At 39.1% G+C, this 25,849-nt stretch overlaps 2 protein-coding genes across 3 annotated transcripts in view; one reads left to right on the forward strand and one right to left on the reverse strand.

The window, feature by feature from the left end:
- Window positions 1–25,849, reverse strand: part of LOC125233897 (microtubule-associated protein futsch) — a 290,060-nt gene that overhangs the window by 87,461 nt on the left and 176,750 nt on the right. The gene's annotated exons all lie outside the window — the stretch shown is intronic.
- LOC125233898 (facilitated trehalose transporter Tret1-like) lies at window positions 784–17,161 on the forward strand. 2 transcript variants are annotated; one of them, XM_048140066.1, is made up of 4 exons: window positions 784–909; window positions 9,964–10,099; window positions 11,255–11,412; window positions 16,499–17,161. In XM_048140066.1, the coding sequence occupies exons 1-4, from the start codon at window positions 871–873 to the stop codon at window positions 16,529–16,531; spliced, it is 366 nt and encodes a 121-aa protein (XP_047996023.1). In that variant the 5' UTR covers window positions 784–870; the 3' UTR covers window positions 16,532–17,161. The 2 variants fall into 2 exon arrangements, with proteins under 2 accessions (XP_047996023.1, XP_047996022.1); XM_048140065.1 differs by lacking the exon at window positions 16,499–17,161 and having other exon boundaries at window positions 11,255–12,750.

Below are 25,849 nucleotides of genomic sequence, written 5' to 3' on the forward strand. Positions count from 1 at the left end.
TTAGTCCGTAGGATTATGAATTTTACTTTTAGAAGTTTGTATTGGCCGTAATATATATTGTATGAAGTTAGCGGCTAGTAAGTTCTGGACTGGAACATGCTAAATTAATTTTCCATGAAAATAAGAATATGAAGTAATATATTCAACCAATTAGTTTTATTTTTAAAGTTGCCAATTAAAGAAAATTTTGAATTATAATATTCAAAAGGCTACTGAATTTTGTTCTAAAGCTTAAATGAAAGAAAGTTAGATTAAAACTATGTATGAACACAAAACTTTACAAAAACTTCAGAATATGGAGCTTTTTAGAATTACACTAATATACATCTATAAATTCTATAATTACAAGAATATAAAAGGACTCAGAATATTAGGTTTAAGGACCCGACAACCTTTATGCTATAATAATATAAGTATAGAAAGGTCTCTCTAAACCTTTACCTAAGTATCATTTAATTTTTATTCCACTGACATAAATACTAGGATAATTCTACCAACCTATCAACAACATTTCAAAAGCATCAATGTCAATTTATATGAATTGCCATTAATTCTATTAAAAACTAGGTAGAAACACTTCAAGTCGCGAGGGAAATCGTTCTGACGTCATGTTTGATCAGCTGTTTTCACAGCGTAAATACTTAGCCGTTGAGCTCAGCAAATAGAACCTTTTCACAGTAATTAACGAGGGCATAATCATACAATACTATGCTGTAGTTATTCATCAGTATAATGAGATAAGGTTATATAAAAAATCATGACTTATTTTGATTAATGTAGTTGGCCAGTTTTATATCATCGCCATGATGTGAATCTCGTGTCTGAAGTAATGTGAAGTGTGAGGTGTTTTAGTAAAATTTTGTTTCAAAAATGGCCATGGAACGGTTCCAGACGCCTTTTTTAAATCAGGTAAGACCATAAATGTTTGACGACCGGTCTCTGGCGTAGTTGGTAGCGACCCTGCCCTCTAAGCCGCCGTCCCGGGTTCGAATCCCGGTAAGGGCCTTTGTTTGTGTGACGAACACAGATATTTGTTCCTGAGTCATGGATGTTTTCTATATAAGTATATAAGTATGTATATCGTCGCCTTAGTACAAGCTTTGCTTAGTTTGGGGCTACGTTGATTTGTGTAGGTAATGTCCGCCACAATATTTATAATTATATTTTATATTTATAATATACTTAGATCTGTTTATTTGTCCTTCTAAAATTCATATTTTTAGAAAAAAATGTATTCAGCGTAAGTGCGTTTTCACATTATCCGATCCGATATCGGATCTCCGAAGGATTTAAAAGGCAAAAATCAAAGATTGCGGCTTAAATGTATGAGATGTCGGTCCTATGTACATCTGATATCGGATCGGATAGTGTCAAAAGCTGAAAACGCACTAATAATGTTCTTTAGATGTAATCATCCTCCTTGCGTTATCCCGGCATTTGCCACGGCTCACGGGAGCCTGGGGTCCGCTTTGACAACTAATCCCAAGATTTGGCGTTGGCACAAATTTTACGAAAGCGACTGCCGTCTGACCTTCCAACCCGAAGGGTAATTAGATCTTATTGGAATTAGTCCGGTTTCCTCACGATGTTTTCCTTCACCGAAAAGCGACTGGAAATATCAAATGACATTTCGCACATAAGTTCCGAAAAACTCATATTGGTGCGAGTCGGGGTTCGAACCCGCGACCTCCGCTTCTTAACGCGCTTCTTCAGAATATATGTAATAATCGGATTAAAAGTTCCCCGAGATTAAATAGGAAGCCAAACCAAGTATAAGCATATGTCCTCATACAGCCAAAAGAAGACAAATCGCTTTAGCGACCTACTTCTAATGATTTGTAGGCCGTTCTGCGAGCCATAAATATCACTGTTCGTGGCCCGCGATGTCACAGGGTAAACAAGCCCATAAACAACCATGAACTTGACCTTGTTTTCGAAGAAAATAATTTGCGTTGTCGAATACGTAAAAAGATATATACGTTTTTATTTTGATTGAAGACAAAATATTTGTAACTTTTGACTTTGATGGGGATGGAAAAGACGAATTTTAGCCAAAGAAAACTTGTTTCTGCCTGGGAAAACGACAACAGGGTCAGTCTAGGAAAGCGAGTATAAAGGACGAAAGGGTCAGCCTAGGAAAGCGAGTATAAAGGATGAAAGGGTCAGCCTAGGAAAGCGAGTATAAAGGATGAAAGGGTCAGCCTAGGAAAGCGAGTATAAAAGACGAAAGGGTCAGCCTAGGAAAGCGAGTATAAAAGACGAAAGGATCAGCCTAGAAAAGCGAGTATAAAGGATGAAAGGGTCAGCCTAGGAATGCGAGTATAAAGGATGAAAGGGTCAGCCTAGGACAGCGAGTATAAAAGATGAAAGGGTCAGCCTAGGAAAGCGAGTATAAAAGACGAAAGGATCAGCCTAGGAAAGCGAGTATAAAGGATGAAAGGGTCAACCTGGGAAAGCGAGTATAAAGGATGAAAGGGTCAGCCTAGGACAGCGAGTATAAAAGATGAAAGGATCAGTCTAGGAAAGCGAGTATAAAAGATGAAAGGATCAGTCTAGGAAAGCGAGTATAAAAGACGAAAGGATCAGCCTAGGAAAGCGAGTATAAAAGACGAAAGGATCAGCCTAGGAAAGCGAGTATAAAAGACGAAAGGATCAGCCTAGGAAAGCGAGTATAAAAGACGAAAGGATCAGCCTAGGAAAGCGAGTATAAAAGACGAAAGGATCAGCCTAGGAAAGCGAGTATAAAAGACGAAAGGATCAGCCTAGGAAAGCGAGTATAAAAGACGAAAGGATCAGCCTAGGAAAGCGAGTATAAAGGACGAAAGGGTCAGCCTAGGAAAGCGAGTATAAAGGATGAAAGTGTCAGCCTAGGAAAGCGAGTATAAAGGATGAAAGGGTCAGCCTAGGAAAGCGAGTATAAAGGATGAAAGGGTCAGCCTAGGAAAGCGAGTATAAAGGACGAAAGGGTCAGCCTAGGAAAGCGAGTATAAAGGATGAACGGGTCAGCCTAGGAAAGCGAGTATAAAGGATGAACGGGTCAGCCTAGGAAAGCGAGTATAAAGGATGAAAGGGTCAGCCTAGGAAATCGAGTATTTATACAAGATGCAAGTGTGTCCATCATCATGCCGTGCCATCATCGTGCCGCAGCCACTGCAGGACACCATCGCGAGCGCAGACTTCTGGCCGAAGGGCGTGGTGTTTCGGTGGTTCCGGGGCAACCTGCCGAACCCTACGCCGAGTCAGACAACGCTACGGAGCCACGCTGTTATGTCGTCGCCTCAATAGAATATTGTATTTTTTTTCTCTCTGTTTTGTATTTTTTAATTTGTGCTATATATATTGTCTTTTTTTTCTTTTTAGTTTCACAGTACCTTAGTTTTTACTGTTATGCTGTGAACCTTATTAGAATAATAAAATAAAAAAATAATAAAAATCATGTGAACCTCATTGAACTCAACGCTTTGTTCTCTAATCTGTGCTACTGCTATGTTTAACTGATGAGGAGGAATTTAGCGACGAATCTCACAGTCAGAAATAAATATTTGAAAAGGAACTTGAAAACACTGCATAAATATTTTTACCACTTTGAAAACGCAGAATGAAATAAAAATACTAGTTATTTAAGCTTTGTTCCGCTGGATTGCAATTCAAACTTCCATTTTAAAACACTCTTTTATTTCAATAGTACATTTATATGCAGAAACTTTTAAAATAACATACAGAGCGAATGAATTTTAAAGTTTCTGTGAAAGCCTAGTTGAGTGGATAATGTTGATTGCTCGCTGAAATATAAATTTATTGCCGCTAGGTCACTTTCGTCGTTTTCAGATATTATTTATTTAGAATGATTCACGGTTATTTTCATTTGACTTATATTGACCGGGATATAGACCGTGACCGCGTCGAAATATCGGGAGCTCGACAAAAATCAAAAAGGTAATCACGGTCTATATCCTGGTCAATATAAGTCTTATTTATCTATTTTTATTTTAGGTAAACTTTTGTTTATTTTATATGAACTCATACATTGATATAGAAATCATATACGAAAGAAAAAACGACAAGGCCCACTGATGGCCGAGCCGGGAACCGAACCCGGGTCTTCAGCTTACGCGGCTAGCGTCATTACCACTAGACCATCCGCCCGCCGTAATGGTAAGCTGAAGACCCGGGTTCGATATAGTAGTGTGCCTACTTGAAAAAGAACAAATCAAAAAATATTCAATAAAATAATTTGATTCTTTCTCTAGTGACTCACTAAAGGAACGCTTTAAGGAGATAGACATCCTTACAGTAGCTTCACAATACATACTAGATGTGATAATGTATACTCATAAGAATATAGAGTCCTTTAAGAAACTGTCAGATATTCATAGTTATAATACACGGAACAAACATAAGCTAGCGGTTTCCAAGTTTCGACTACAGAAAGTGAAGAAATCGTTCCTGGGAAACTGTGTAACATTTTATAATAAGGTACCCTTAGAGGCATGGGATCTGCCCTTTACTTCATTCAAGAAGTACATAAAAAGTGCACTTCTCAAAAAGGGGTACTACAAAATTGATGATTACCTGGGAGATACTACACCATGGCCGACTATCCAGGCTCAAAATCTGTCATAGTTTTGCTAGCAGTGTCCCGGGGAGACATTGTGTCATGCTTAAGGCGCTGTTGCTACTGGCTGTTTAAATTATTGATCCTTTATTTATTTTGCTTCTTAGGTTAAGCTTTTTATAATATGAATATAAAAGTAAAATACAAAAACACATACAAAACAATATAAAAAACATATAAACACATTATAAAAAACCTAACCTAGGGTGCCGCCAGCAGCGGGGCAGGGCCCAAGCTGCCGGTGGTTAGGGCTGCAGAGAGAGGAACCGTCGGACTATCCGCGCCGTGTCCAAGATCACCGCCTTCTGCATCTGGCCCTTGATCCAGCCACCTAGCGAGAGTCTCTTAAGATGTTGATCAAGACTCTTCGCTATGAGACCGTTCGCTGAAACGACTATCGGAACAATGATCGTTGAATCAACATCCCACATGGCGGTTATCTCGTGAGCCAAGTCTAGGTACTTACTGGACTTGTCCTTCTCGGCTTTCACGAGATTCTCATCATGGGGGATGGTGATGTCAACGAGCACGGCCCGGCGTTGCGGTCGATCTATTATCACAATGTCAGGCTTATTGGCTACAATAGTCCTGTCAGTGATAATAGATCGATCCCAATAGAGCGTGGCACGACCATTTTCAAGAACTGGCGCAGGCAAGTACTTGTAGTACGGTACTTCGCGGTCCACAAGGCCGTATTGAAGAGCAAGTTGCTGGTGAATAATCCTGGCTACGAGATTATGTCTGTGCAGGTACTCGCCGTTAGCAAGATGAGAACAACCGGAAATGATATGCCTGAGTGACTCTCCGGGACGGCGGCATGCCCGACAAATGTCGACCGTACCGTCCTTCAGGATATATTTCCGGTAGTTGTTCGTCATCATAACTTCGTCCGCAATTGCACAGGCAAAACCCTCGGTTTCTCCGAAGAGGTCCCCGAATCGTAACCAGTTCACCGATGCGAGCAGGTCTACATCGGGTCCCGTGAGGGCCTTGTAGAACCGCCCGTGTAGCTGCTTGCTCTCCCATACCGCCTTGCGGTCCGCAGTACTTAGTACCACAGGTTTGCGCCAGTTCTCTTTCGCCAAGGAGAGCGGCGTGAGGTTTCCGTCAACTGCCACCACATCACGATGCATCCCACACTCGTTGTTAAGGAAGTAATTCCTGAGATTGTACACCTCACGGTTGTGGAGATCTTTGGCGTTTAGGAAGCCTCGACCTCCGCACTTCCGTGGGATGTACAATCTCATAACAGACGAGCGCGGGTGTAACATACGATGTGTGGTAAGCAGTGAACGGACCCTCCGATCCAGGGCGTCCAGCTCAGTCTGGGTCCACCGTAGTATGCCAAAGGAGTATGTGAGTAGAGGCATTACCCAGGCGTTAAAGGCGCGCACTTTGTTGCCTCCTGACAAAAGACTGTTAAGGACTTTTGTGAGCCGACTGAAAAAGCGCTCCTTCACCGACCGTCTAATGCCAACATCCTCAATACCCAACGACTGTGACATACCAAGGTACTTATAGGTTTCTGATTCAGAGATAGATCTGAACGACATCGTCTCAGAAAGTTGTAAATTTTCTGAATTTACAACCTCCCCCGCTGTACATGCATAACCGCACACTTATCGACACCAAACTCCATTCTGATGGCGGTACTGAAAACTTCTGTGGTTTTCAATAGCACCATCAGGTCTTGGGCGTTCGGTGCAAATAGTTTGAGATCGTCCATGTACAGAAGGTGAGAGATGACTTCACCCTCTCTCCGAAGCCGGCAACCTAGCCCAGAATCCTTCAGCAGCGTGCTGAGGGGATTCAGAGCTAGGCAGAACCATAATGGACTCAAACTGTCACCCTGGAATATTCCTCGCTCAATCCTTATGAAGTCCTGCGGGCCAGGGGGGTCATCCCTGCCTCCTGGTTGACGAAGGACTGTGGTCCACTGCCTCATACATGCAGCCAGGAAGGATATTAAAGCTGCATCAAGTTTATACAGCTCCAATACCCTTCTCAGCCATGAATGAGGCACCGAATCATAGGCCTTCTTATAGTCAATCCAAGCGGCCGAGATGGCTCCCCTGTTCCGCCGAACTTGTTGGCAGATGGTCATGTCTATGAGGAGGAGCTCTTTAGTACCACGGGACCCAACCCTACATCCATTTTGAGCGGGAGCCAGAATGTTGTTAGCGACAATATGCGCGTTAATTTTTGCTCTCAAAATGGATGTAAGGAGCTTGTAAAGTGTAGGCAAGCACGTAATGGGTCTGTAGTTTTTTGCTTCCGTGGTACTACCGGACTTATAGAGCAGGAAAGTAACACCAGTTGTTAGGGAAGGTGGGAGAGAACCAAGATCGAGGGCTTGTTGAAATTGCGTTGCCAAACGCGAGTGCGAGCATCGAAACCATTTTAGCCAGAAGTTGTGCAATCCGTCCGGTCCAGGACTTTTCCAGTTCTGGGCCGTACGGGTAGCACAACTTACGTCGTCGGGGCTGATGGTGATAGCCCCCATAGGCTCGATGTTCTCGCACTCACGTTCGACAACGGCCATCCACTCGCCCTCCGTGTGCTCAACGGGCACCGACCAGATGCTACGCCAGAAATCAGACATGGCAGTAGCATCCGGTAGCCGCACGTCGGACACACGAGGGTCGGTTTCCTCCCACCTCCGGTATACTTTCCTTTGGTCGCTTTGAAAAAGACGATTCTGCTGGAATCGGTCCACACGCTTTCTGTAGCGGCGAATACGGCTTGCCCATGCATAGACTTTCTGCTTCAGGAAGTCGATGCGCTCTGTGACATTGGCCAAATAGTCGCGGGGCCTGATGCCCGTCCCCGCGAACGCCTGGTTCACAAAGCGCATTACTCGGGGGCGATTATTACCCCCTCTGAAGCAGATCAGCTTTGCAATGAGAGTCCTAAACGAGTTGATACGACGCTCGATCCGTACTTGCCATGCAGGGACACCTCCGGCGGTCCTAGTTGCACGGTCAGCGTCCGGAAACTTGACTCGAGCAACACGGCACGCCGCGATGGCCCCGCAGTACATGATCGAGTGTGTATCATCTAGATCTTTACTAGTCCGCATATATGGATCTAGTAAAGCATTTAAGGCTCCTATTAGCGCTAGATTGCGTCTATTCATGGGCAGACGTGGTAATCGTGGCCTAGGGTTGTTTGTGGAGCGATACTGCGTAATCGCCTCTTCCAAAGACCTCCTCAGTTGCTCATTGGCAGGCTCACTCTCGCTCTGACTCGCGAAGTCCCCGCCGTCGTTACCGGAATCAACCCGCGGCGCCTCCGGTGCCAGGTCGGGTTCGGGCACCGGGTCCGGCGACATGGCGGGCAAATCCCGCCCCGAGGCGGGGTCCGCGCGAGTAGCGAGAGCCTCCTGGCGAAGCCGATCAAGTGTGGCGTCATCCAACCGCTTTGACCGCTGAATGACACGCACCTGATCCGACAGTCGCTGCTCCGATACGGTGGTGGTGGGTTCAAGCGTCTGAAACAGAAGCAGCATTCTTGAACGATACGCGGACAGCCTAGTTCCCCCCTCTGTAGCCCCATAGTACGCTCGCATGACATTCTCGTTCATCAACTGAGACCATCTCATGCGGCGCACTACACCACCGGTATATATATATATTGACTTGTTGAGTACATACTAGTTAATATGTATTCTGTAGAATTAGTTGGAGATTGCTAGCTTAACAGTCTCTTGACGTGAAATTTGTATTTCATACGCATTTTTTTTTCTATTTCTAGTTCTTTTGACACTTGGAGAACCTTTACACCTCCAAATTTTTATTTTTTATTATATCCCATTAATTATAATTGACTGTGGGGACCTTTTACATCTCCCAAGATCTTGTTTTCAATTAAGTCAATATGTAACATACAAGCACGGAATGTTGTGTCTTACATCTAGGTATACCGTATTCACTTATTATTGGAATATTTAATACAGCCCGGACAGCTTGAACATGTCATGCTCGCTAAAAAGTCTTTGCTTACGGTGACGTCGTTGATCGGGTCGCCACCTTCCCGAATGAAGGTTGAGGGAGGCGATGGCTGAGATGCGCGCCATATTCGTGAACGGGTGCTGTTTGTGAAGACCGGTCTGTTTCAGCTAATAGGGGCTATGCTATTCTATGTAACATTAATTTTGAATGAGATTACGTTGAGGCACTCTGTTCGGTCCTTGTTTGTTTATTTTTCTTTCTGACTCTTGGAGACCATATACATCTCCAAGGAAAAAAGTAGATTAAGTATACATATATATTTTTTTTCCTTTGCTTAAGACAACAAGAGTCTTTTACAACTCTAAAGTTATTTTAGTTATTCGGTTTTTTTCTTCATGTATAATTTTTTTAGATGTACTTTGACACTTAGAGACTCTATACATCTCTAACATCTCTTATTAATAATCATAATAGCTTTGTACTTTGTATAATTTCTTGTGTTAATATTTTCTTTTATGAATACTTTTGCTTATTAAATTGTATCTTGTTTTTTTTTAATGCATGTTAAATATAAGATGTAATGTTTTGAAAAGAAGTGGCCCGCCGAGTTTCTTGCCGGTCCCATAGTGGATACCCTCCTCCACCTGAGGGGGGACTGAAATCTTCTCGAGGCTGAGGCGTAGGGTTAGAGCCGGCGTAGTTTTATTTGACGTTCATAAGCGCATTGTAATATGCCTACTTGGAAAATAAATATTTCATTTCATTTCATTTCATTTCATAGTTGTTTATATTAATTCGTCAATAATGCATCAGCCCTATGTTGTGACGTGAATTTCGATTAAAGTCTGAAAAAAAATCATTAGACAACTCTTTATTGTTTGGATCATTGTGACAAGACCAAAACTGTTGTCAATTCATACCTCGTGGCTATCTTCTTGTCCTAAAAATCTTTTCTAAGAAAAAGTCATGAAAAGTCTGTATTAAAATCTGTACACCGGGTTGACTTGAATTTAATTAATTGCTTGTTTTTTTCTTTTCAAATTCTCTTTTATAATAAGTATATAGAGGTATTTTAATAACTTTAATAATTTCGTTTGGGTTTTCGTCAAAAACAAGTGCTTTTATAATAATTAGAATAGAATATAATAGAATATTTTTTATTTAACATCAGTGTGGACAAATATAACAAAGATAAATACAACACAATCTAGATGTTAAATTGGGAGCCCACTCAGCATATTGCCACGGCATGCCGAAGCGCTGATTTTCAGTGGGTCTCGGACTAAATAAACTAAGCTAAGAGCTAAACTAAAATAAGTGACAGCACAAATATCAAACAGATGCGGAATACCGCCACTGTACAAGTAACATATTATAACAACAAACATTTTTTTCCAGATATTCGTTGCGAGTGGAATACTCAGCACGATCCTGAGTTGTGGCCTGGGACTGGGGTTCCTTGCTGCCTTCCTGGACCAGAACCTTCTAGAAGACGACACAAGACATTTCGATAACACATCAATGGGTTTTATTGGTAGGCAAATAACTTTAGTGACACGATATTTTCTGATAGGATAAACGTGGGATAAACTATTTGTAATATTTTTGGTCACTCGTTTGTTTATGTTGTTAATTACTTAAATTATTTTCATCATTACGTATTGCAAATTTGAATGATTCACGATTATTTTCATTAGACTTATATTGACCGGGATATAGACCGATAGACCGTGATTACCTTTTAGATTTTTTTCGAGCTGCCGATATGTCGACGCAGTTGCATGCATTAAAACAGTCAAAAAGGTAATCACGGTCTTTATCCCGGTCCATATAAGTCTAAGTATTGTGAAGTTGTATTTTGTATATATATTGTGCTTCAATTATGAGAATGCGTTAATATCTCCAGTTAAAAATCCCACATGAAATATAGCATAGGTATCCGTGTTTTTTTTAAATTACAAATGAGCTCAGTCTTGGCCGCCATTAGGTATCAGTGATCGTAACTAATCTGATTATGTTGACATAGTGGAGCAACTGTCTTTTAAACTAAGAAATATTTTATTCAATCCAATCACACTGATAAAAACCTCACTTAGATTTCCTTTCATCCCTAGCGTCTCGCGAGCGTATTAGCGTCGGGCCAACTGTATGGAAAAGCCTGACGCCGCGTCGGCGCGACGTCGACGCAGCGTCTTTTTCCATACAGTTGGCCCGACGCTACGCTCGCGAGACGCCAGATGTGGGGGGACCCTAAATTATAATTTATTTTATTTTATTAATGGGCTTACTCTTGAACACAGACTAGCCAAAGGCAAAGACGTGGCCTACGATAAATATAAATAAATATTATTATAGGACATTCTTACACAGATTGACTGAGGCCCACGGTAAGCTCAAGAAGGCTTGTGTTGTGGGTACTCAGACAACGATATATATATAATATATAAATACTTATATACATAGAAAACATCCATGACTCAGGAACAAATATCTGTGCTCATCACACTAATAAATGCCCTTACCGGGATTCGAACCCGGGACCGCGGCGTAGCAGGCAGGGTCACTACCGACTGCGCCAGACCGGTCGTGAAAATGGAGTGAGCTTGCCCAGAAGACTTAGTTGAATAATTAAACAGAAAAGATAACAGTCCTATCTCGGTTTCTAAGTGAATTTAATTTTCCTTTACAGAAACCGCCGGAGAGGTGGCGTTCGTACCGTCTATTCTGATAATACCCTACACAATGCAGAAGAAAGGCCGTCGGATAGCAGCCATTGCGACCATCTTGCCTCTTTTATTCAGCTGGTTAATCAGCTTCGCCGCCAAGCATTTCACCGGGCTACTATTGGTTAATATTCTTCATAATATCGCACTTGGCGGCGCCGCCACAATCAGCAGTATCATCATTTCTGAAATGTGCAGCCCGAAGTATCGAGGAACGTTTCTTATGCTTGAAACGGCTATGATATCTTTAGGTGTATTGCTCAGCCATATTTCGGGGATCTATTCTTGCTGGGGATTAATTTCTGCATTAGGGTTATTGACAGCTTTTTACGGATTAATAGTTTCTTATCTATCACCAGAGAGTCCCTATTGGCTGATAAGTCAAGGTCATATGGTGATGTGCGCAGAAAATTTTCACTGGCTACGAGGAAGCGACCAAGAAGCTTGCAAGGAATTAGAAAGTTTAATGCTGACTTATAAAATTAAAATTCAATTGGAGGCAATGAAGCCTGTAAGGAAATTAGGCGTTAGAGAGAAGATCCTGGATTATCTACGGTCATTAATAAAAGTGGATTTTCTAAAGCCTCTTTCTATAATGATATTGCTGTTCAGCTTCGTAGGTTTCGGAGGCGAAAATATCGTTTCAAACAGCTCCTTTAGAAACATATTTAAATTAACTAATGGGAAATATATAGGGACTATTATTTTGGATGTTCTAGCTTTGGTATGTTCATTGACCGCTTGCGTTTTGCTGCAGATTGTTCGAAGGAAAACTTTGTTCTTATTTACAGGATCTTGTTCGATTCTGTTTTTAGGTTTAACGAGTCTGTTCGTTATATTGCAGTCGCTTCATTTGTTTTCTAAGGATTATTTATGGTTGTTCTTGACTGTAGTTACAGGTTTTGCAATGTTTATGTCTTTAGGTACAACAGCGTTACCATTCTCTCTCCTTGGAGAAATATTCCCTATGTCTTATAAAGGAGTGGGCAGTTCATTAACATGTGCATACTTATGGGCATTTGGTAATACAATTTTGAAATTCATACCAACATTATCAACATTGTTAGGGTTGCATTGGATTTTATTCATAGCTGTTTTTGTAATGCTTTCTATATTGATTTTTATCAATAAAGTACTGCCAGAGACGGGAATGAAATCTTTAATAGAAATAGAACAGTTTATGAAAGGTGAAGATGAATATGAAGCAGTCACAGCAATAGAAGAAGAAGATAATCAAGAATTTGATAGGCTGCAACTGTTTTTGGTCTAGGTACCATAATTATGCCTTCTCATTAAAATACATAAAACTTTTAATTAAAATTTCATTGTAGTATTATGCTTATGTATTATAAATGTGGACTCATTAGCAGCGTTTAAATTCTAATGAATGAAAAGGACTGTAAAATGTGATGAAATTTTAAATCCTCCGTATTTTGCGTATTTAATAAAACCTTTGTCTAGATCGTATGTTTTAATTAATCCCGAAAGCTTTTAAAAAAAGCCTTTTATGTTAGTTAAACCTAATTAGGTACATTTGCTCTTTGTTCCTCGTGTTCCTGTTCACATAAATTAGCAACTCACTATCTGCCTTTTGTGGAACAAAGCCAGGTGTGGTATACAGGGTGTGTGATTACGAACTGAAAAACACACTTATGTAAAATAGGAATAGAGAATCATCATCACAAAAAGAACAGGGTACGTAGCCGAATGACACAAACACTCACGAAACGAAACACTCGTAGATATCTATCTCTTTATCTACCACTCTTGCATTTTGGCGTGACAGAGCCAGACTACCTTTCGCGGCGTTTCGTTTTCGTTTCTCGTCGCAGAAATGCCACTCAGCTACGGGGCCTGGGCTCTTGTCGATGAAGTAACGAACAAAATAACTGACAGGAAGTTTAGGTATAACGTAATGTATAATGATTGATTAAATAAATAGAACTAGTCCGAGCAACTTGTTCACTCGCTAATTTTACTTTGATACCTACATAACTTTTTCTATCGACCAGTTAGAAGGTACGTCTATTTACTTATCATGAAAAATAATGATATCAGCCTTAAAATAAAAAAACCGGCCAAGAGCGTGTCGGGCCACGCTCAGTGTAGGGTTCCGTAGTTTTCCGTATTTTTCTCAAAAACTATTACTGAACCTATCAAGTTCAAAACAATTTTCCTAGAAAGTTTTTATAAAGTTCTACTTTTGTGATTTTTTTCATATTTTTAAACGTATGGTTCAAAAGTTAGAGGGGGGGGGGACGCACTTTTTTTCCTTTAGAAGCGATTATTTCCGAAAATATTAATATTATCAAAAAACGATCTTAGTAAACCCTTATTCATTTTTAAATACCTATCCAACAATATATCACACGTTGGGGTTGGAATGAAAAATATATCAGCCCCCACTTTACATGTAGGGGGGGTACCCTAATAAAACATTTTTTTATATTTTTTATTTTTGCACTTTGTTGGCGTGATTGATATACATATTGGTACCAAATTTCAGCTTTCTAGTGCTTACGGTTACTGAGATTATCCGCGGACGGACGGACGGACGGACGGACGGACGGACGGACGGACGGACGGACGGACGGACGGACGGACGGACGGACGGACGGACGGACGGACGGACGGACGGACGGACGGACGGACGGACAGACAGACATGGCGAAACTATAAGGGTTCCTAGTTGACTACGGAACCCTAAAAATAACAACGATAAATAACTAAACAGTCATTGTCATCCGGTGAACCACTATCCAGTCGCCCTTAAATACAACTTTTCTAGATTGTCGAAAGAATAAGGGTTTATAAATATTTAAGTTTTGCTCGTTCATGTCCACTCTGTATACCAAAGCCGAGGCAATTTGGAGCATCGGACCCATCTCATGCTAATCTTAGGCCGTCAAACCGTACCATACATTATGAGAGCTGACAGCCTAAACTGGAAGCAAAACGTCGTAAGTCCCTATCATTTCTAATATACATAAGCCATTTGAAATTAACATAGACATTTAGCAGACTAAGACCTACTAGCTTCAAAAGGTCATAAGTAGCTATAGTTTCAAATACGCATAGGTCATTAAGAGGATACGGTAGCGAAAATGCTAAAATGGAAAGGAGCCCTCCTTTCAACTTGGGAATTTTAGTTAAATATAAAAGTGTTATTAACTAGATTTATCGAAAAAAAAATTGTCCATTAAGAACAACTCAGTCAAAAGATATTTCAAAAAAATCTTTAAAATCGAGGTTCCGCTCTCGACTCTTTCCTCCTCCAAAACTTAATCAATCGGAACGAAATTTAAGAATCTGAATAAAAATGAAATAATCTATGTCGGACCGTTTAGCTTTTTTGGTTAATTACCAATCTTGAGCCACAACGAATAAGGCCGTTTTTGGAAATTTTTGATTGGCTCTAGAATCTTTAAAAAGCAGAATATCAAAAAAATCAAAACGGTCCGACACAGATATAAATAATAAAAATCTGTATTGAAAAAAATCATTGCTCTATCTTTAAAAACCAGGGAGGAAATAGTCGAGAGCGTTTGTATGGAGAATTGACCCCTACCGTATCGTCTTAAGTAAATGGAAAGGCATTTGTCGTGGACCGAAGAATAATTTGGGACATTTTTGCGATACATTTCAGTAAAGGGTTCGTCAGTTGTTTGCTGGTGAAGATAGATGGCGCTGGTGATTTGCACTCTTGTGAATCTTGTGATAGTTTAGTATCCTGTTCATTAAATATAATAATTAATGATTCTATTACAGTGAATTCGTGTTAATAGTGCAAATAAAAATTCATTTAGAGTAAAATTCTTATTTGGTTTCTAGTTATTTACAGTATCAGAATTTACTGCTTACAACAAGAAGCATACATTAAAATGTGGGTGGGTGGGTAAATAGGTTAACACTTTATTTGTTCTTTATTTGCAGTAAATACTGTATCACTAATGTAGTTACAGACAAAATAGAAACCACAACTTGTAAATTTAATTACTGTATGTAGGTACCTGCATAGTAAATATTTCCTTAGATCAAAGGATAACTTGGACAGGGTTATTGCCTGTCGAAGACTGCTCTCCGCCAATTTGCTGTAGCCGTAATTTCATTAAAGCTGTTAATCCTCTTAGGCACATCTTCTGCATAAATCTCTTATATATTTTACACTAAGATATATAAATTAAATGTATACTTAGATATATCATCCAAACTGAGGAAAACTATATCAACCAATCAAAACAAGAAATGTTTCGGGTAGTGTTAACACCCTTAGGGCCACTTGCGCCATCCCGCTTAAAAACTCAAGGTTAGTGGGCTGTCAAATTCCATATAAAATGGTGGGTTAACCTCGGGCTTACTCTCTATTTTCGGTGGTGCAAGTGACTCTCAGTTAAAGAGGTTATACCTACTAACAGAGGGCCAGACGAGTTGGAGATTGCTCCACTGACAAGAGTACAGCTCTTAAATATGAAGAAGAACAAGAAGCTAACGGCCAAGCTACAGTCTTTGGCCCATCGGCGGAAAGTCGCTAGTCTGTCGGTGTTTTACAGGTTGCACTTCGGGGAGTGTGCTCAAGAGCTACACGAGCTTATTCCACCGTCCCCACTCTACCATCGGACTATTAGACGCACGGCCGGTCTCCATCCTTACTTGGTGGATATTCCACGAATCCGCACGAAGCGCTTTGCTTCTTCTTTTCTTATGCGCACTGCCAAGGAGTGGAATTCCTTGCCGGCGGCTAAGTATATTTCCGAGCTCATATAACCCGGCAACCTTCAAATCAAGAGTGAACAGGCATCTTCTGGGCGAGCTCACTCCAACGTAGGCCAAGTCTTTGCCTTTGGCTAGTCTGTGGCCAAGAGTAAGCCCATTTATAATTTAAAAAAAGGATCATTCCAAGGTGTCTGAAAAATATTGATCATATGACACACCTTGACACCCCGCTGTTCAAAACATACTAATGGACCGTTAATAAACTAAAACATACTAACTGTGCATCAAAATAGAGACAAGTAATCACAACTATAACCTTCTTGAAGACTGCCACACCCGCTTGGCTGTTAAACATGACGCATCAGACGTTTGATGTGCGTCAATATTTTTCAAGTGAAGGTGTGGCCGATCCCTTAAAAACTGAGGTGGCTAGACTTCACATTACTACACTGTTCACAGTTTGATTATCAAGTATTTATTGCAATTTTGTTTTACAGTCGCTGAACTTAACTTACCAGCCAGCTGTTTGATCGCATCGCATCGCGTGTTCATCGCAAGTTCGTCGCGTCGCCCACCTGAGACACGCCCATAGATATCGAAGGTTTGATTTTATCGCATCGCATCGCATTGCCATCGCGGGCCCGTCACTCACGCAAGACATGGCGTAAAACTAATAAATGTGTAAAACCCCTAATGTAAAGGCCACACTTATCCCCTACCCACAATTACATAAGATTTCCTCCACCTACTTCCCTGAAGGATCTTTTCGGACCGAAAGGCAACTTATTCCTAACCCTATCAGGACAATAAGGATGTAAGTACCCTAAAGGATATAGTATAAACTTCGTTTTTACAGGGGGTAAATGAGGGTAACGACCTTAGCTCGACGGAGACGACCTAATAAAATGTAGATATGTAGTATTGTCTGTGAAAACAGCTTAGTGGAATTAAACCGTTCAATTTGAAATTTTATTTTGAAAATATGTTTTTGAAGAAGAGAATACTACTTTATTTTGTAAGAGATTTTGGAGATGATAAATAATAGGGGCACCTATTCGAACTTTGTGATAGATCAAGTACCTATTAGCTCCAGATAGTGACGCGTTGTACGTTGTTGGAATCCGTCAATACTGATTGTTTTTTTGAAGATTTCTTGTAAATTTCCTCTTCCCCCTTATTCTGTTTTTTCCTTTCTTTCCTTTTTCTTTTTTTTTGAGACTTTTCCTGCAACTATCGAATCAGTATTTCTTTCACTTTCACTAATAAGCAATATTATGCAATATAATGAACCTCTTGTAATCGTGTACATATTTAAATAAAAATAAATAAATAATAAATAAATAGTGGGGACACCTTACACAGATCAACTTAGCCCCAAACTAAGCAAAGCTTGTACTATGGGTATGGGTGCTAAGCGACTTCAAACCATTTGAAAGTAAAAAAAAAGGATTAAACCACACTTTACCAATTATCCCGAAACAAATACATAAATTATAGATTATTAAGCCCTTTAAATATCATCAAATTTCTAATCTAACAACAAAAGCCACTCAACCCATAAATATGGAATTATGAAGAATATAAAAACTCGTTAACTAACAATGAAAACTTGTATTATGCAGAAGCAATTAATCCAAAATGGCGTCCCTAATGGAATACTACTGGGATTGGCGCGATTGGATTGGATGAAATTGGATTAAGATTATTAAGAAAACGGGTCGTTAAGTTTTTGATCGGATAAAATTATGAATGGAATGTGGTGACGGGTTACGGGGTTAATATGCAAAATAACCCTTCTCTCGTGGAAAGCATAGAAAATAAGTAACGGATGATTTGTAACTCCATACATCAGTAAATGCGGGTTATTTGTATAGGCATAGTTAAGTGACATCTAGCGACAATCACGCGTCAAATAGCGTGAATTATCAGTACCAATACTCAATACTAGGTGGCAACATTGTCTCGTCTGCGAAAAGTTTAATATTAACAGTTTACAACTTATTATACAAGCAGAAGGAATTGAAAACAGAATACTAATTAATACTTTTGTAATATTATCTAAAAATTGGTGGGCATTAGACTCTTCGTCCGTCGCGACATCTATTGACAAGTAGCAGTACTGATGATTTACGTTAGTTGACGCGTGATTGTCACTAGATGTCACTTACAATGCCTATACAAAAGTACTGTGATATAGTTTAATTTGATTGTAAAATAAAATTGCATGTGACTTATATTGTAAAAAATAAATAAATTTAAAAACCACGTCTTAACCACGTTCACCACTCCTATAGCACTTCTGCATGCATAGGCTTGAAGATTTGTTTTTTAGTTTATTAGCAGAACTTAGTTACCTACTTCCTTTGGGCCCCCTTACATTTGGCATGTGTAGTAATACCCACCCATAAAAAATAAAATAAAAATCGTAATTTTTTCCCTTTTAGTACCAATGATATTATTTGGATTTAGTTTGAGTTATTGTACAATACTACCATAAAAAATAAACTAGATTAGTATTAGCATTAAACATTAATGATTTTTGAACTAAGACATTATTTTTGTACAATCAGGAGAACCTCAAAAAATGGTCTGACTAGTCGAAAACATATGCATCGGGGCTAGCATGGAGTTACAACTCTTCCCTAACTTATTCCTCTATAATGGAAAGCAGTGTTGTCACATCTACCTATTTATAGGTAGATCTACCTATTTTGCCTCCCGTCTACCTGTCTACCTATTTCGGTCCTAAATCTACCTATTTTCTAAAATATTACTATTGTAGAAAATTCTCCATGCGTGTTACGAAATTAAGTTTTACCTGTCTTATAATTACAGCATTTTACTTAAATCGGAACGTGTTTAGTGAATAATCTGTGGGTGAGTCGGCTTGAAAGTCTTGATGTTTGACAGTTTTGACACTGACAGCCTGGTAGTGACAGTGACAGTGTCATTTGACAATGACATTCCTCATAGCAGTGCAAATGTAGAAAGGCTATTTTCTTCAATAAATCTGATGAAAACTTGTCAAAGGAACAGATTATGTACGGAAACGTTAGAGGGGCTGCTTCATACAAAGCGGTTCATTGCGAACAATGGAGACACTAGCTTGTGTTTAAAATATTTTAACAAAAACATGTATAAACACCATAAAGAACTCACCAAGTAAACCAATAAATATATTTTTAATAGTTTAGAAGCATTTTTAATCATTAAAACTGGACTTACCTTAGATGGTATTAAAACAGGTAGATCTACCTATTTTTCGTTTCTAATTCTACCAGTTTCTACCTATTTTTTCACCCGGGTCTACCATTTTGTTCAAATTGTATGTGACAACACTGATGGAAAGTGACAATTATAATTTTTACTGCATATTATACCGGGTGCCCGGTAATTAATGGACAACCTTTTAACCACCAAGAGGGCACCTTATACTGGTCCAGAAAATCGACATTAAGGTTTAGTAAAAGTCGCCTGGTTTTCGAGATTTTCACAATTTTTAAAATTTTAATACTACCTAAAATTTTAAAAAGTGTGAAAATCTCGAAAACCAGGCGATTTTTACTAAACCTTAAAGTCGATTTTCTGGACCAGTATAAGGTGCCCTCTTGGTGGTTAAAAGGTTGTCCATTAATTACCGGGCACCCGGTATAAGTAAAAGAGTGTTCCAAATTCAAAATCAGAATAATTCGAATTGGGTTTACGGGGATATTACAACAATCATGGCTGATTGTAAATTCTTAATAGTACATTATGATACAAGTGCGTAAAAAATGAAGTTCGAAACGAGTGGCGATAAATTAAAACACGACCGAAGGGAGTGTTTTAAATCGACACGAGTTACGAATTTCCTTTTCGCACGTGTATCGTACGACGTTTTTCAGTACAGATGAGCCTCCGAAGTTTCGACCTGGCATATAATGAACCTTCTTGCACTAGTTACTAAAAAAAAACACCATCTGTACTGAAAAAAACTTTTACTCTATAGGAAAACTTTTACTGACTGCAAGTTTTTTTAAAGTGACGTAACTGCGAAAAGAAAGTGAACAGATTTTTAAAACATCAAGCAAGAAATTTACTATATTTATTTGCCAGCGCTATACATTCGTACCGAATGTCTATCCATAAAAATTAAATTCTCACAAGCTACCGTAGAAAGTTACCAGTTTGATTTAATCCTAGTTACATAGTCTATAATTAACTATAATTTGATACTCGCGTGATATATGCTCATGATATTACTGGAACAACATCGAGCCACGCCACAAATGTAGCAAGTTGACTCTAATAATTCTTTGCATAAGTGCGAAAAAATTGTGACATGACGAAATATAATGATTCAACAAATAAGATTGTTAGTAAATAAACCGGCCAACAGCGTGTCGCGCCACGCTCAGTGTAGGGTTCCGTAGTTTTCCGTATTTTTCTCAAAAACTACTGAACCTATCAAGTTCAAAACAATTTTCCTAGAAAGTCTTTATAAAGTTCTACTTTTGTGATTTTTTTCATATTTTTTAAACTTATGGTTCAAAAGTTAGAGGGGGGGGGGGGGCACTTTTTTTCCGTTAGGAGCGATTATTTCCGAAAATATTAATATTATCAAAAAACGATCTTAGTAAACCCATATTCATTTTTAAATACCTATCCAACAATATATCATACGTTGGGGTTGGAATGAAAAAAAATATCAGCCCCCACTTTACATGTAGGGGGGGTACCCTAATAAAACATTTTTTTCCATTTTTTATTTTTGCCCTTTGTTGGCGTGATTAATATACATATTGGTACCAAATTTCAGCTTTCTAGTGCTAACGGTTACTGAGATTATCCGCGGACGGACGGACGGACAATTCAATTCAATTCAAAATATCTTTATTCATGTAGGCCTAGTTACAAGCTCTTATGAATAGTTCATTACATATATATTATGATCTTAATCTAACCTAATTATCAGAGCAATTTATTGTTGTAAATTATTGTTCATAATAATATTGAGTCTATAATATACAATTTCATATAAAAATAATCGTTAAACAAAAAATATATAATTAGGTATATGTATATATAAAAATACATGTCTAGAATATTTCTAGGAAAAATCCAATGTCCAAAAAAATACAATATTAATTTCATCAAGAATATTAATAATAATAAAACGTAAAAATAAGAAACCATTTCGAATAACAATTAATCCCACGTTGTTTTATCATTCATGTAGTCTTGTGTTGTATAATAAGCTTTGGAAATGAGTACACGCTTTACATGATTCTTAAATTTATTAATTGACAAGTCAGTAATATGATTCGGAAGTTTATTATAAAATCGAACACAATTACCCATGAATGATTTTTTAATTTTACAGAGCCGTGTGAAGGGCACCGCGAGTTTATGTTTATTTCTAGTATTTATACTATGTACATCACAGTTTTTTCTTAAAATTACAAATGTTTTTATGTACATACATAATATTCTCATAAATATATTGACAATGCACTGTCATTATATTAATGTCCTTAAACTTATCTCTAAGTGAGTCTCTATGGTTCATTTTATATATTGCTCGAATAGCCCTCTTCTGCAGAATAAATATGGTATTTATCTCTGAAGCACTGCCCCAAAGTAAAATACCATATGACATAATGCTGTGAAAGTAACTAAAATAAACTAATCGAGCTGTTTTCACGTCTGTTAACTGACGGATCTTGCTCACTGCAAAAGCTGCAGAACTAAGTCTATTCGAGAGGTTAACAATATGGGGACCCCACTGAAGTTTAGAATCTAAAGTTATACCAAGAAAAACTGTACTATCTACCAGTTCCAATTCCTCATCCTTCACAACGACACTTGTTTGCTCATTCCTTACGTTACTATTAGTGACAAACTTAATACATTTAGTCTTTTTTTCATTTAATAATAAATTATTAGCATTGAACCAGTTCACTACTTTAGAGATAGCATTGTTTACATCACTGTGAGCTTGTTGCTGTCGTTTGAGTTTGAAAATAAGTGAGGTGTCGTCTGCAAACAATACTATATCATGGTGGGTCTTTACAAGGAATGGCAAGTCATTTATGTAGATAAGGAACAGGAAAGGCCCCAATATTGATCCCTGGGACGGACGGACGGACGGACGGACGGACGGACGGACGGACGGACGGACGGACAGACGGACGGACAGACAGACATGGCGAAACTATAAGGGTTCCTAGTTGACTACGGAACCCTAATAAAAACACCGAGATCATTCAACAAGTTTCATTTGATAGCATGGGTTTTTCCCAAAATGCTGCTATTTTAAAACTTTTGGCATAAGCATTCAGTAATATAAATAAGCATCTCAATATATTTAGATTGGTAACAGTATTAAATTTTTTGTGTTTAAAAAAAATCACGTTTTAGGAACAGAAATTTGTTAGATGAGACAAGAAATGTTTCGAAATATTGTCGGTAGGTATGTGTATTTTACTACATTTAAAGGTATAACTGAGCACTTGTTGAACAAAACATGTATAACTTTTTGTGAAAATAAATCACGAAACTATATTTGAAACGATCCCTTAATTATCACCCGGCATCGTGCTATTAAATACTATGGCGTAAAAATTTTTGACCGACGATATTCATTCATTCAGAGAATATTCCTATTAAATCCTTCATTACCGGGAGGAGGACGATGACTGGGTGGCTAGCCGAATGGCACAATCGCTCACGAAACGCTCACGAAACGAAGCGCTAGTAGATATCTATCTCTATCGCGCTTGCGTATTGGCGCGACAGAGCCAGCGGCGTATCGCTTTCGTTTGGCGTCGGAGAAATGCCATTCGGCTACGGGGCCTGTTCTTCGTGTCACCTGTTTGCAACGTGGCAACGACAGAAATCACAAAGTCATTACACAACCCTGTTCCGAGCTTCGCAAGCTGCAGGTAAACTGGGTTAATTGTCGCCGGAAACGGCACGAATCGCCGAATTATACGCTAACGGGAATTCCAGTTACATGGGTCCTAGGTAGCCTCGTAGCCGAATGGTATTTCTGCGACGCGAAACGAAAACGAAACGTCGCGATAGGTAGTCTGGGTGCGTAGCCGAATGGCACAAACGCTCACGAAACGAAACGCTCGTAAATATCTATCTCTATCGCTCTTGCGTATTGGCGCGACAGAGCCAGACTACTTTTCGCGGCGTTTCGTTTTCGTTTCGCGTCGCAGAAATGCCATTAGGCTACGGCACCTGGCTCTGTCGCGCCAATACGCAAGAGCGATAGAGACAGATATCTACGAGCGTTTCGTTTCGTGAGCGTTTGTGCCATTCGGCTACGTAAATACCCTGGCCGTGATAATCGTATGGTCGGTGCCTCAATTTAAATAACCGTGTCGCCATACAAGCTGTGTAGAAAAGTGGATACTTAAACCTACTAACAATATAACACCGACTGTGTCGACAAACAAGAAATTGGAGGAAAGTGTACGAAGTCAAAAGCCTCGATATTATTGCAACACAATACTTTAGCTTCAATTATTGTAAAAACACTTAAGAGGCTCCACACAGTTGTCATCGATTTTTGACAAGTTTTGAGTTGAAACTCCTAAATTTGCACTAGAGAATTATAAGACCAACGGCCATCGATTCTTCAATCTTTTATCTCTATTCGTAAGAGCCATATTTTACAACGGTCCCTTTTTTAGGTCCGCTGCACACAAATATCAAATACCTGTCTTCTTCTAGGATTTCTTCATACATTTTAATCACCATTTTTATTAATGAAAGAACAGCAGCTGTCTCCAGATGTTACCTGAAACAAAAAATATAATTTTAATTCTTCAATCTAAGAAATCCAGGTACAGTTTTACTTTTTTAATTTAGCAAAGAAATAAGAATTGAAACAAAACACTGCTATTAGAAAGTTAATTAGAAGCCGAAGAAATCAGTTGATTGCGCGATTCGCTGAAAACTGGAAATAGGTTCGAATTTCAAACGATTTTTAGATCAAGGTCATATTCAAAGTTTAAAATCTGATATAGTTTTGATACTGAAATGATTTTCGCTGGATTACGGGTGGATTGTGTGAGAGATTATATGAAATTTGAATCAGTCAAGTGAATGATATGTCGATCCCAAATGAATATGATACAGAATAAGTGAATGATATTGAAGATGTATTGCAGGTCTATCAAAGACATACCCAGCTGAAGTAGTAAATCAAGTTTAGTCTTAACAACAATAACCGGGCAGCTATGGTTCCAACTACATAGGCATTTGCCAATTACTAGTTTTAGGTAGGTATAGGAAATGGACTTGAAGAAAATGTTACGCTATTCAAATTGAAATTAGTCTGGGCTTCTGTCAAAATGTACCACTTTTCATATGATAATCTTCATTTAACCGAAATTCATTCACCGAAATTCGTCTGCATTTTTAAAACTGAACTGAAACTAATTTTAATATCCCATCAAGATGTGATTATCAATGTTCAAATCCTACTCCGGCAATATTGAAACCGTCAGTTTATTTTTTCAAAGCATTTGAAAATGGAACGCAGGTTGTCAACGACGTTTAAGGACCGGTGTTGCCAGTACCGTTTTCCGCTGGAAATTGCATTCAAACTTTTTAATATGCTGTCGGTATATTTTTCCCCTTTCAATTAAAATTACTGTTGCTATGAAAGGCTTGCTATAAAGCTAGCGACGTAGTTGTATTTCAAAAGAGCTTGCGACTCAGTTAAGTTTTGGATAGTTACCTACTCATAATTTATTGCTATTTTGGGAGTACATTATTTATGCTTAAATTAAAACCCCACCGTAATGATCCGAGAATGTCTCAACAGAGAGCTCGTGAGGGAACAGTCGCAGCATTGGCGGAGAGTTGAGTTTTTTTTAAGCATATTGCGCGACCATTTAGGCTCTAAATTCTGAAGATGAATAACCGTGCAACGATGGAAAGGTTATGGTTAATAAAAGTGGCCGTTGGTATCAAGTCAATGAATTCTGCAGAGCACTGGCGAATTATCTGATTATTTTCCTCCTCAATCAAACTCATAAAAAAAGTATTCACCCAGTTATTACTCTAAGTCAAAGTATGGAAATCGTAGAATCTCAAACATTGTCAACTGGAATCAACGATTCCTCCCCAGTGACAAGTTGTTCCGAACGTGACGGCAGTAACGAGGCACCATTAGGCATCCATAAATAATAGATGTGGCGCCAAAGCGGACTATTCTGGGACTGAGTCTGAAAAATATGAGTATTAAATGTTTGACCTAATTCAGATAAAAGGCAGTTTATTCTTTGTCTGCACATCGTTGAACCAATACAATAGGTATATCCAATTATACTGTTTTAATATAAAAAAGTAATTGACGCTGTGGCCTTGAAGTATAAGTCGTCCGTTTGTCAGAGATGTTACCTGTGTGCGTAGCCGAATGCACAAACGCTCACGAAACGCTCACGATAATATCTCTTTCGTAGCTATATATCTCTATCGCTCTTGCCAATACGCGACAGAGCCAGACTATATTTCTGCGGAGTTTCGGAGGCGTTTCGCGTAGGAGAAATGCCATTCGGCTACGTCTAGCACAGTGATCTGCACAGGGAGCAGATAGGCCTAGCTCCGTCCCATATTCCAAGCACCAAAGTTGGTGATGGTGCAGCTGCATCCTTAGCTGAATACCTCAAATGTCGCAATTATGTCACCATCGGCAATTTGGCAGCAGTTACATATTTGCGTTATTTGCGGGTCCTTGTGTCCGAATGCGCGTCGCCTCTTCATATAAGGAGCTGTACTCGTATAAGCGCCCCATAGATGCTTCTGGTGACCAGAGGGCTGGCTAATAATTCGGTCAGTGGATCAGGCAC

Source organism: Leguminivora glycinivorella, chromosome 15 (assembly GCF_023078275.1).
Source record: "Leguminivora glycinivorella isolate SPB_JAAS2020 chromosome 15, LegGlyc_1.1, whole genome shotgun sequence".
Lineage (NCBI taxonomy): Eukaryota > Metazoa > Arthropoda > Insecta > Lepidoptera > Tortricidae > Leguminivora > Leguminivora glycinivorella.

Coding starts and splice junctions, on each gene's coding strand:
- LOC125233898 (XM_048140065.1), top strand. CDS start 871: ATGGCCATGGAACGGTTCCAGACGCCTTTTTTAAATCAG. Junction 910..9,963: donor AGACGCCTTTTTTAAATCAG/GTAAGACCATAA, acceptor ATTTTTTTCCAG/ATATTCGTTGCGAGTGGAAT. Junction 10,100..11,254: donor CACATCAATGGGTTTTATTG/GTAGGCAAATAA, acceptor TTTCCTTTACAG/AAACCGCCGGAGAGGTGGCG.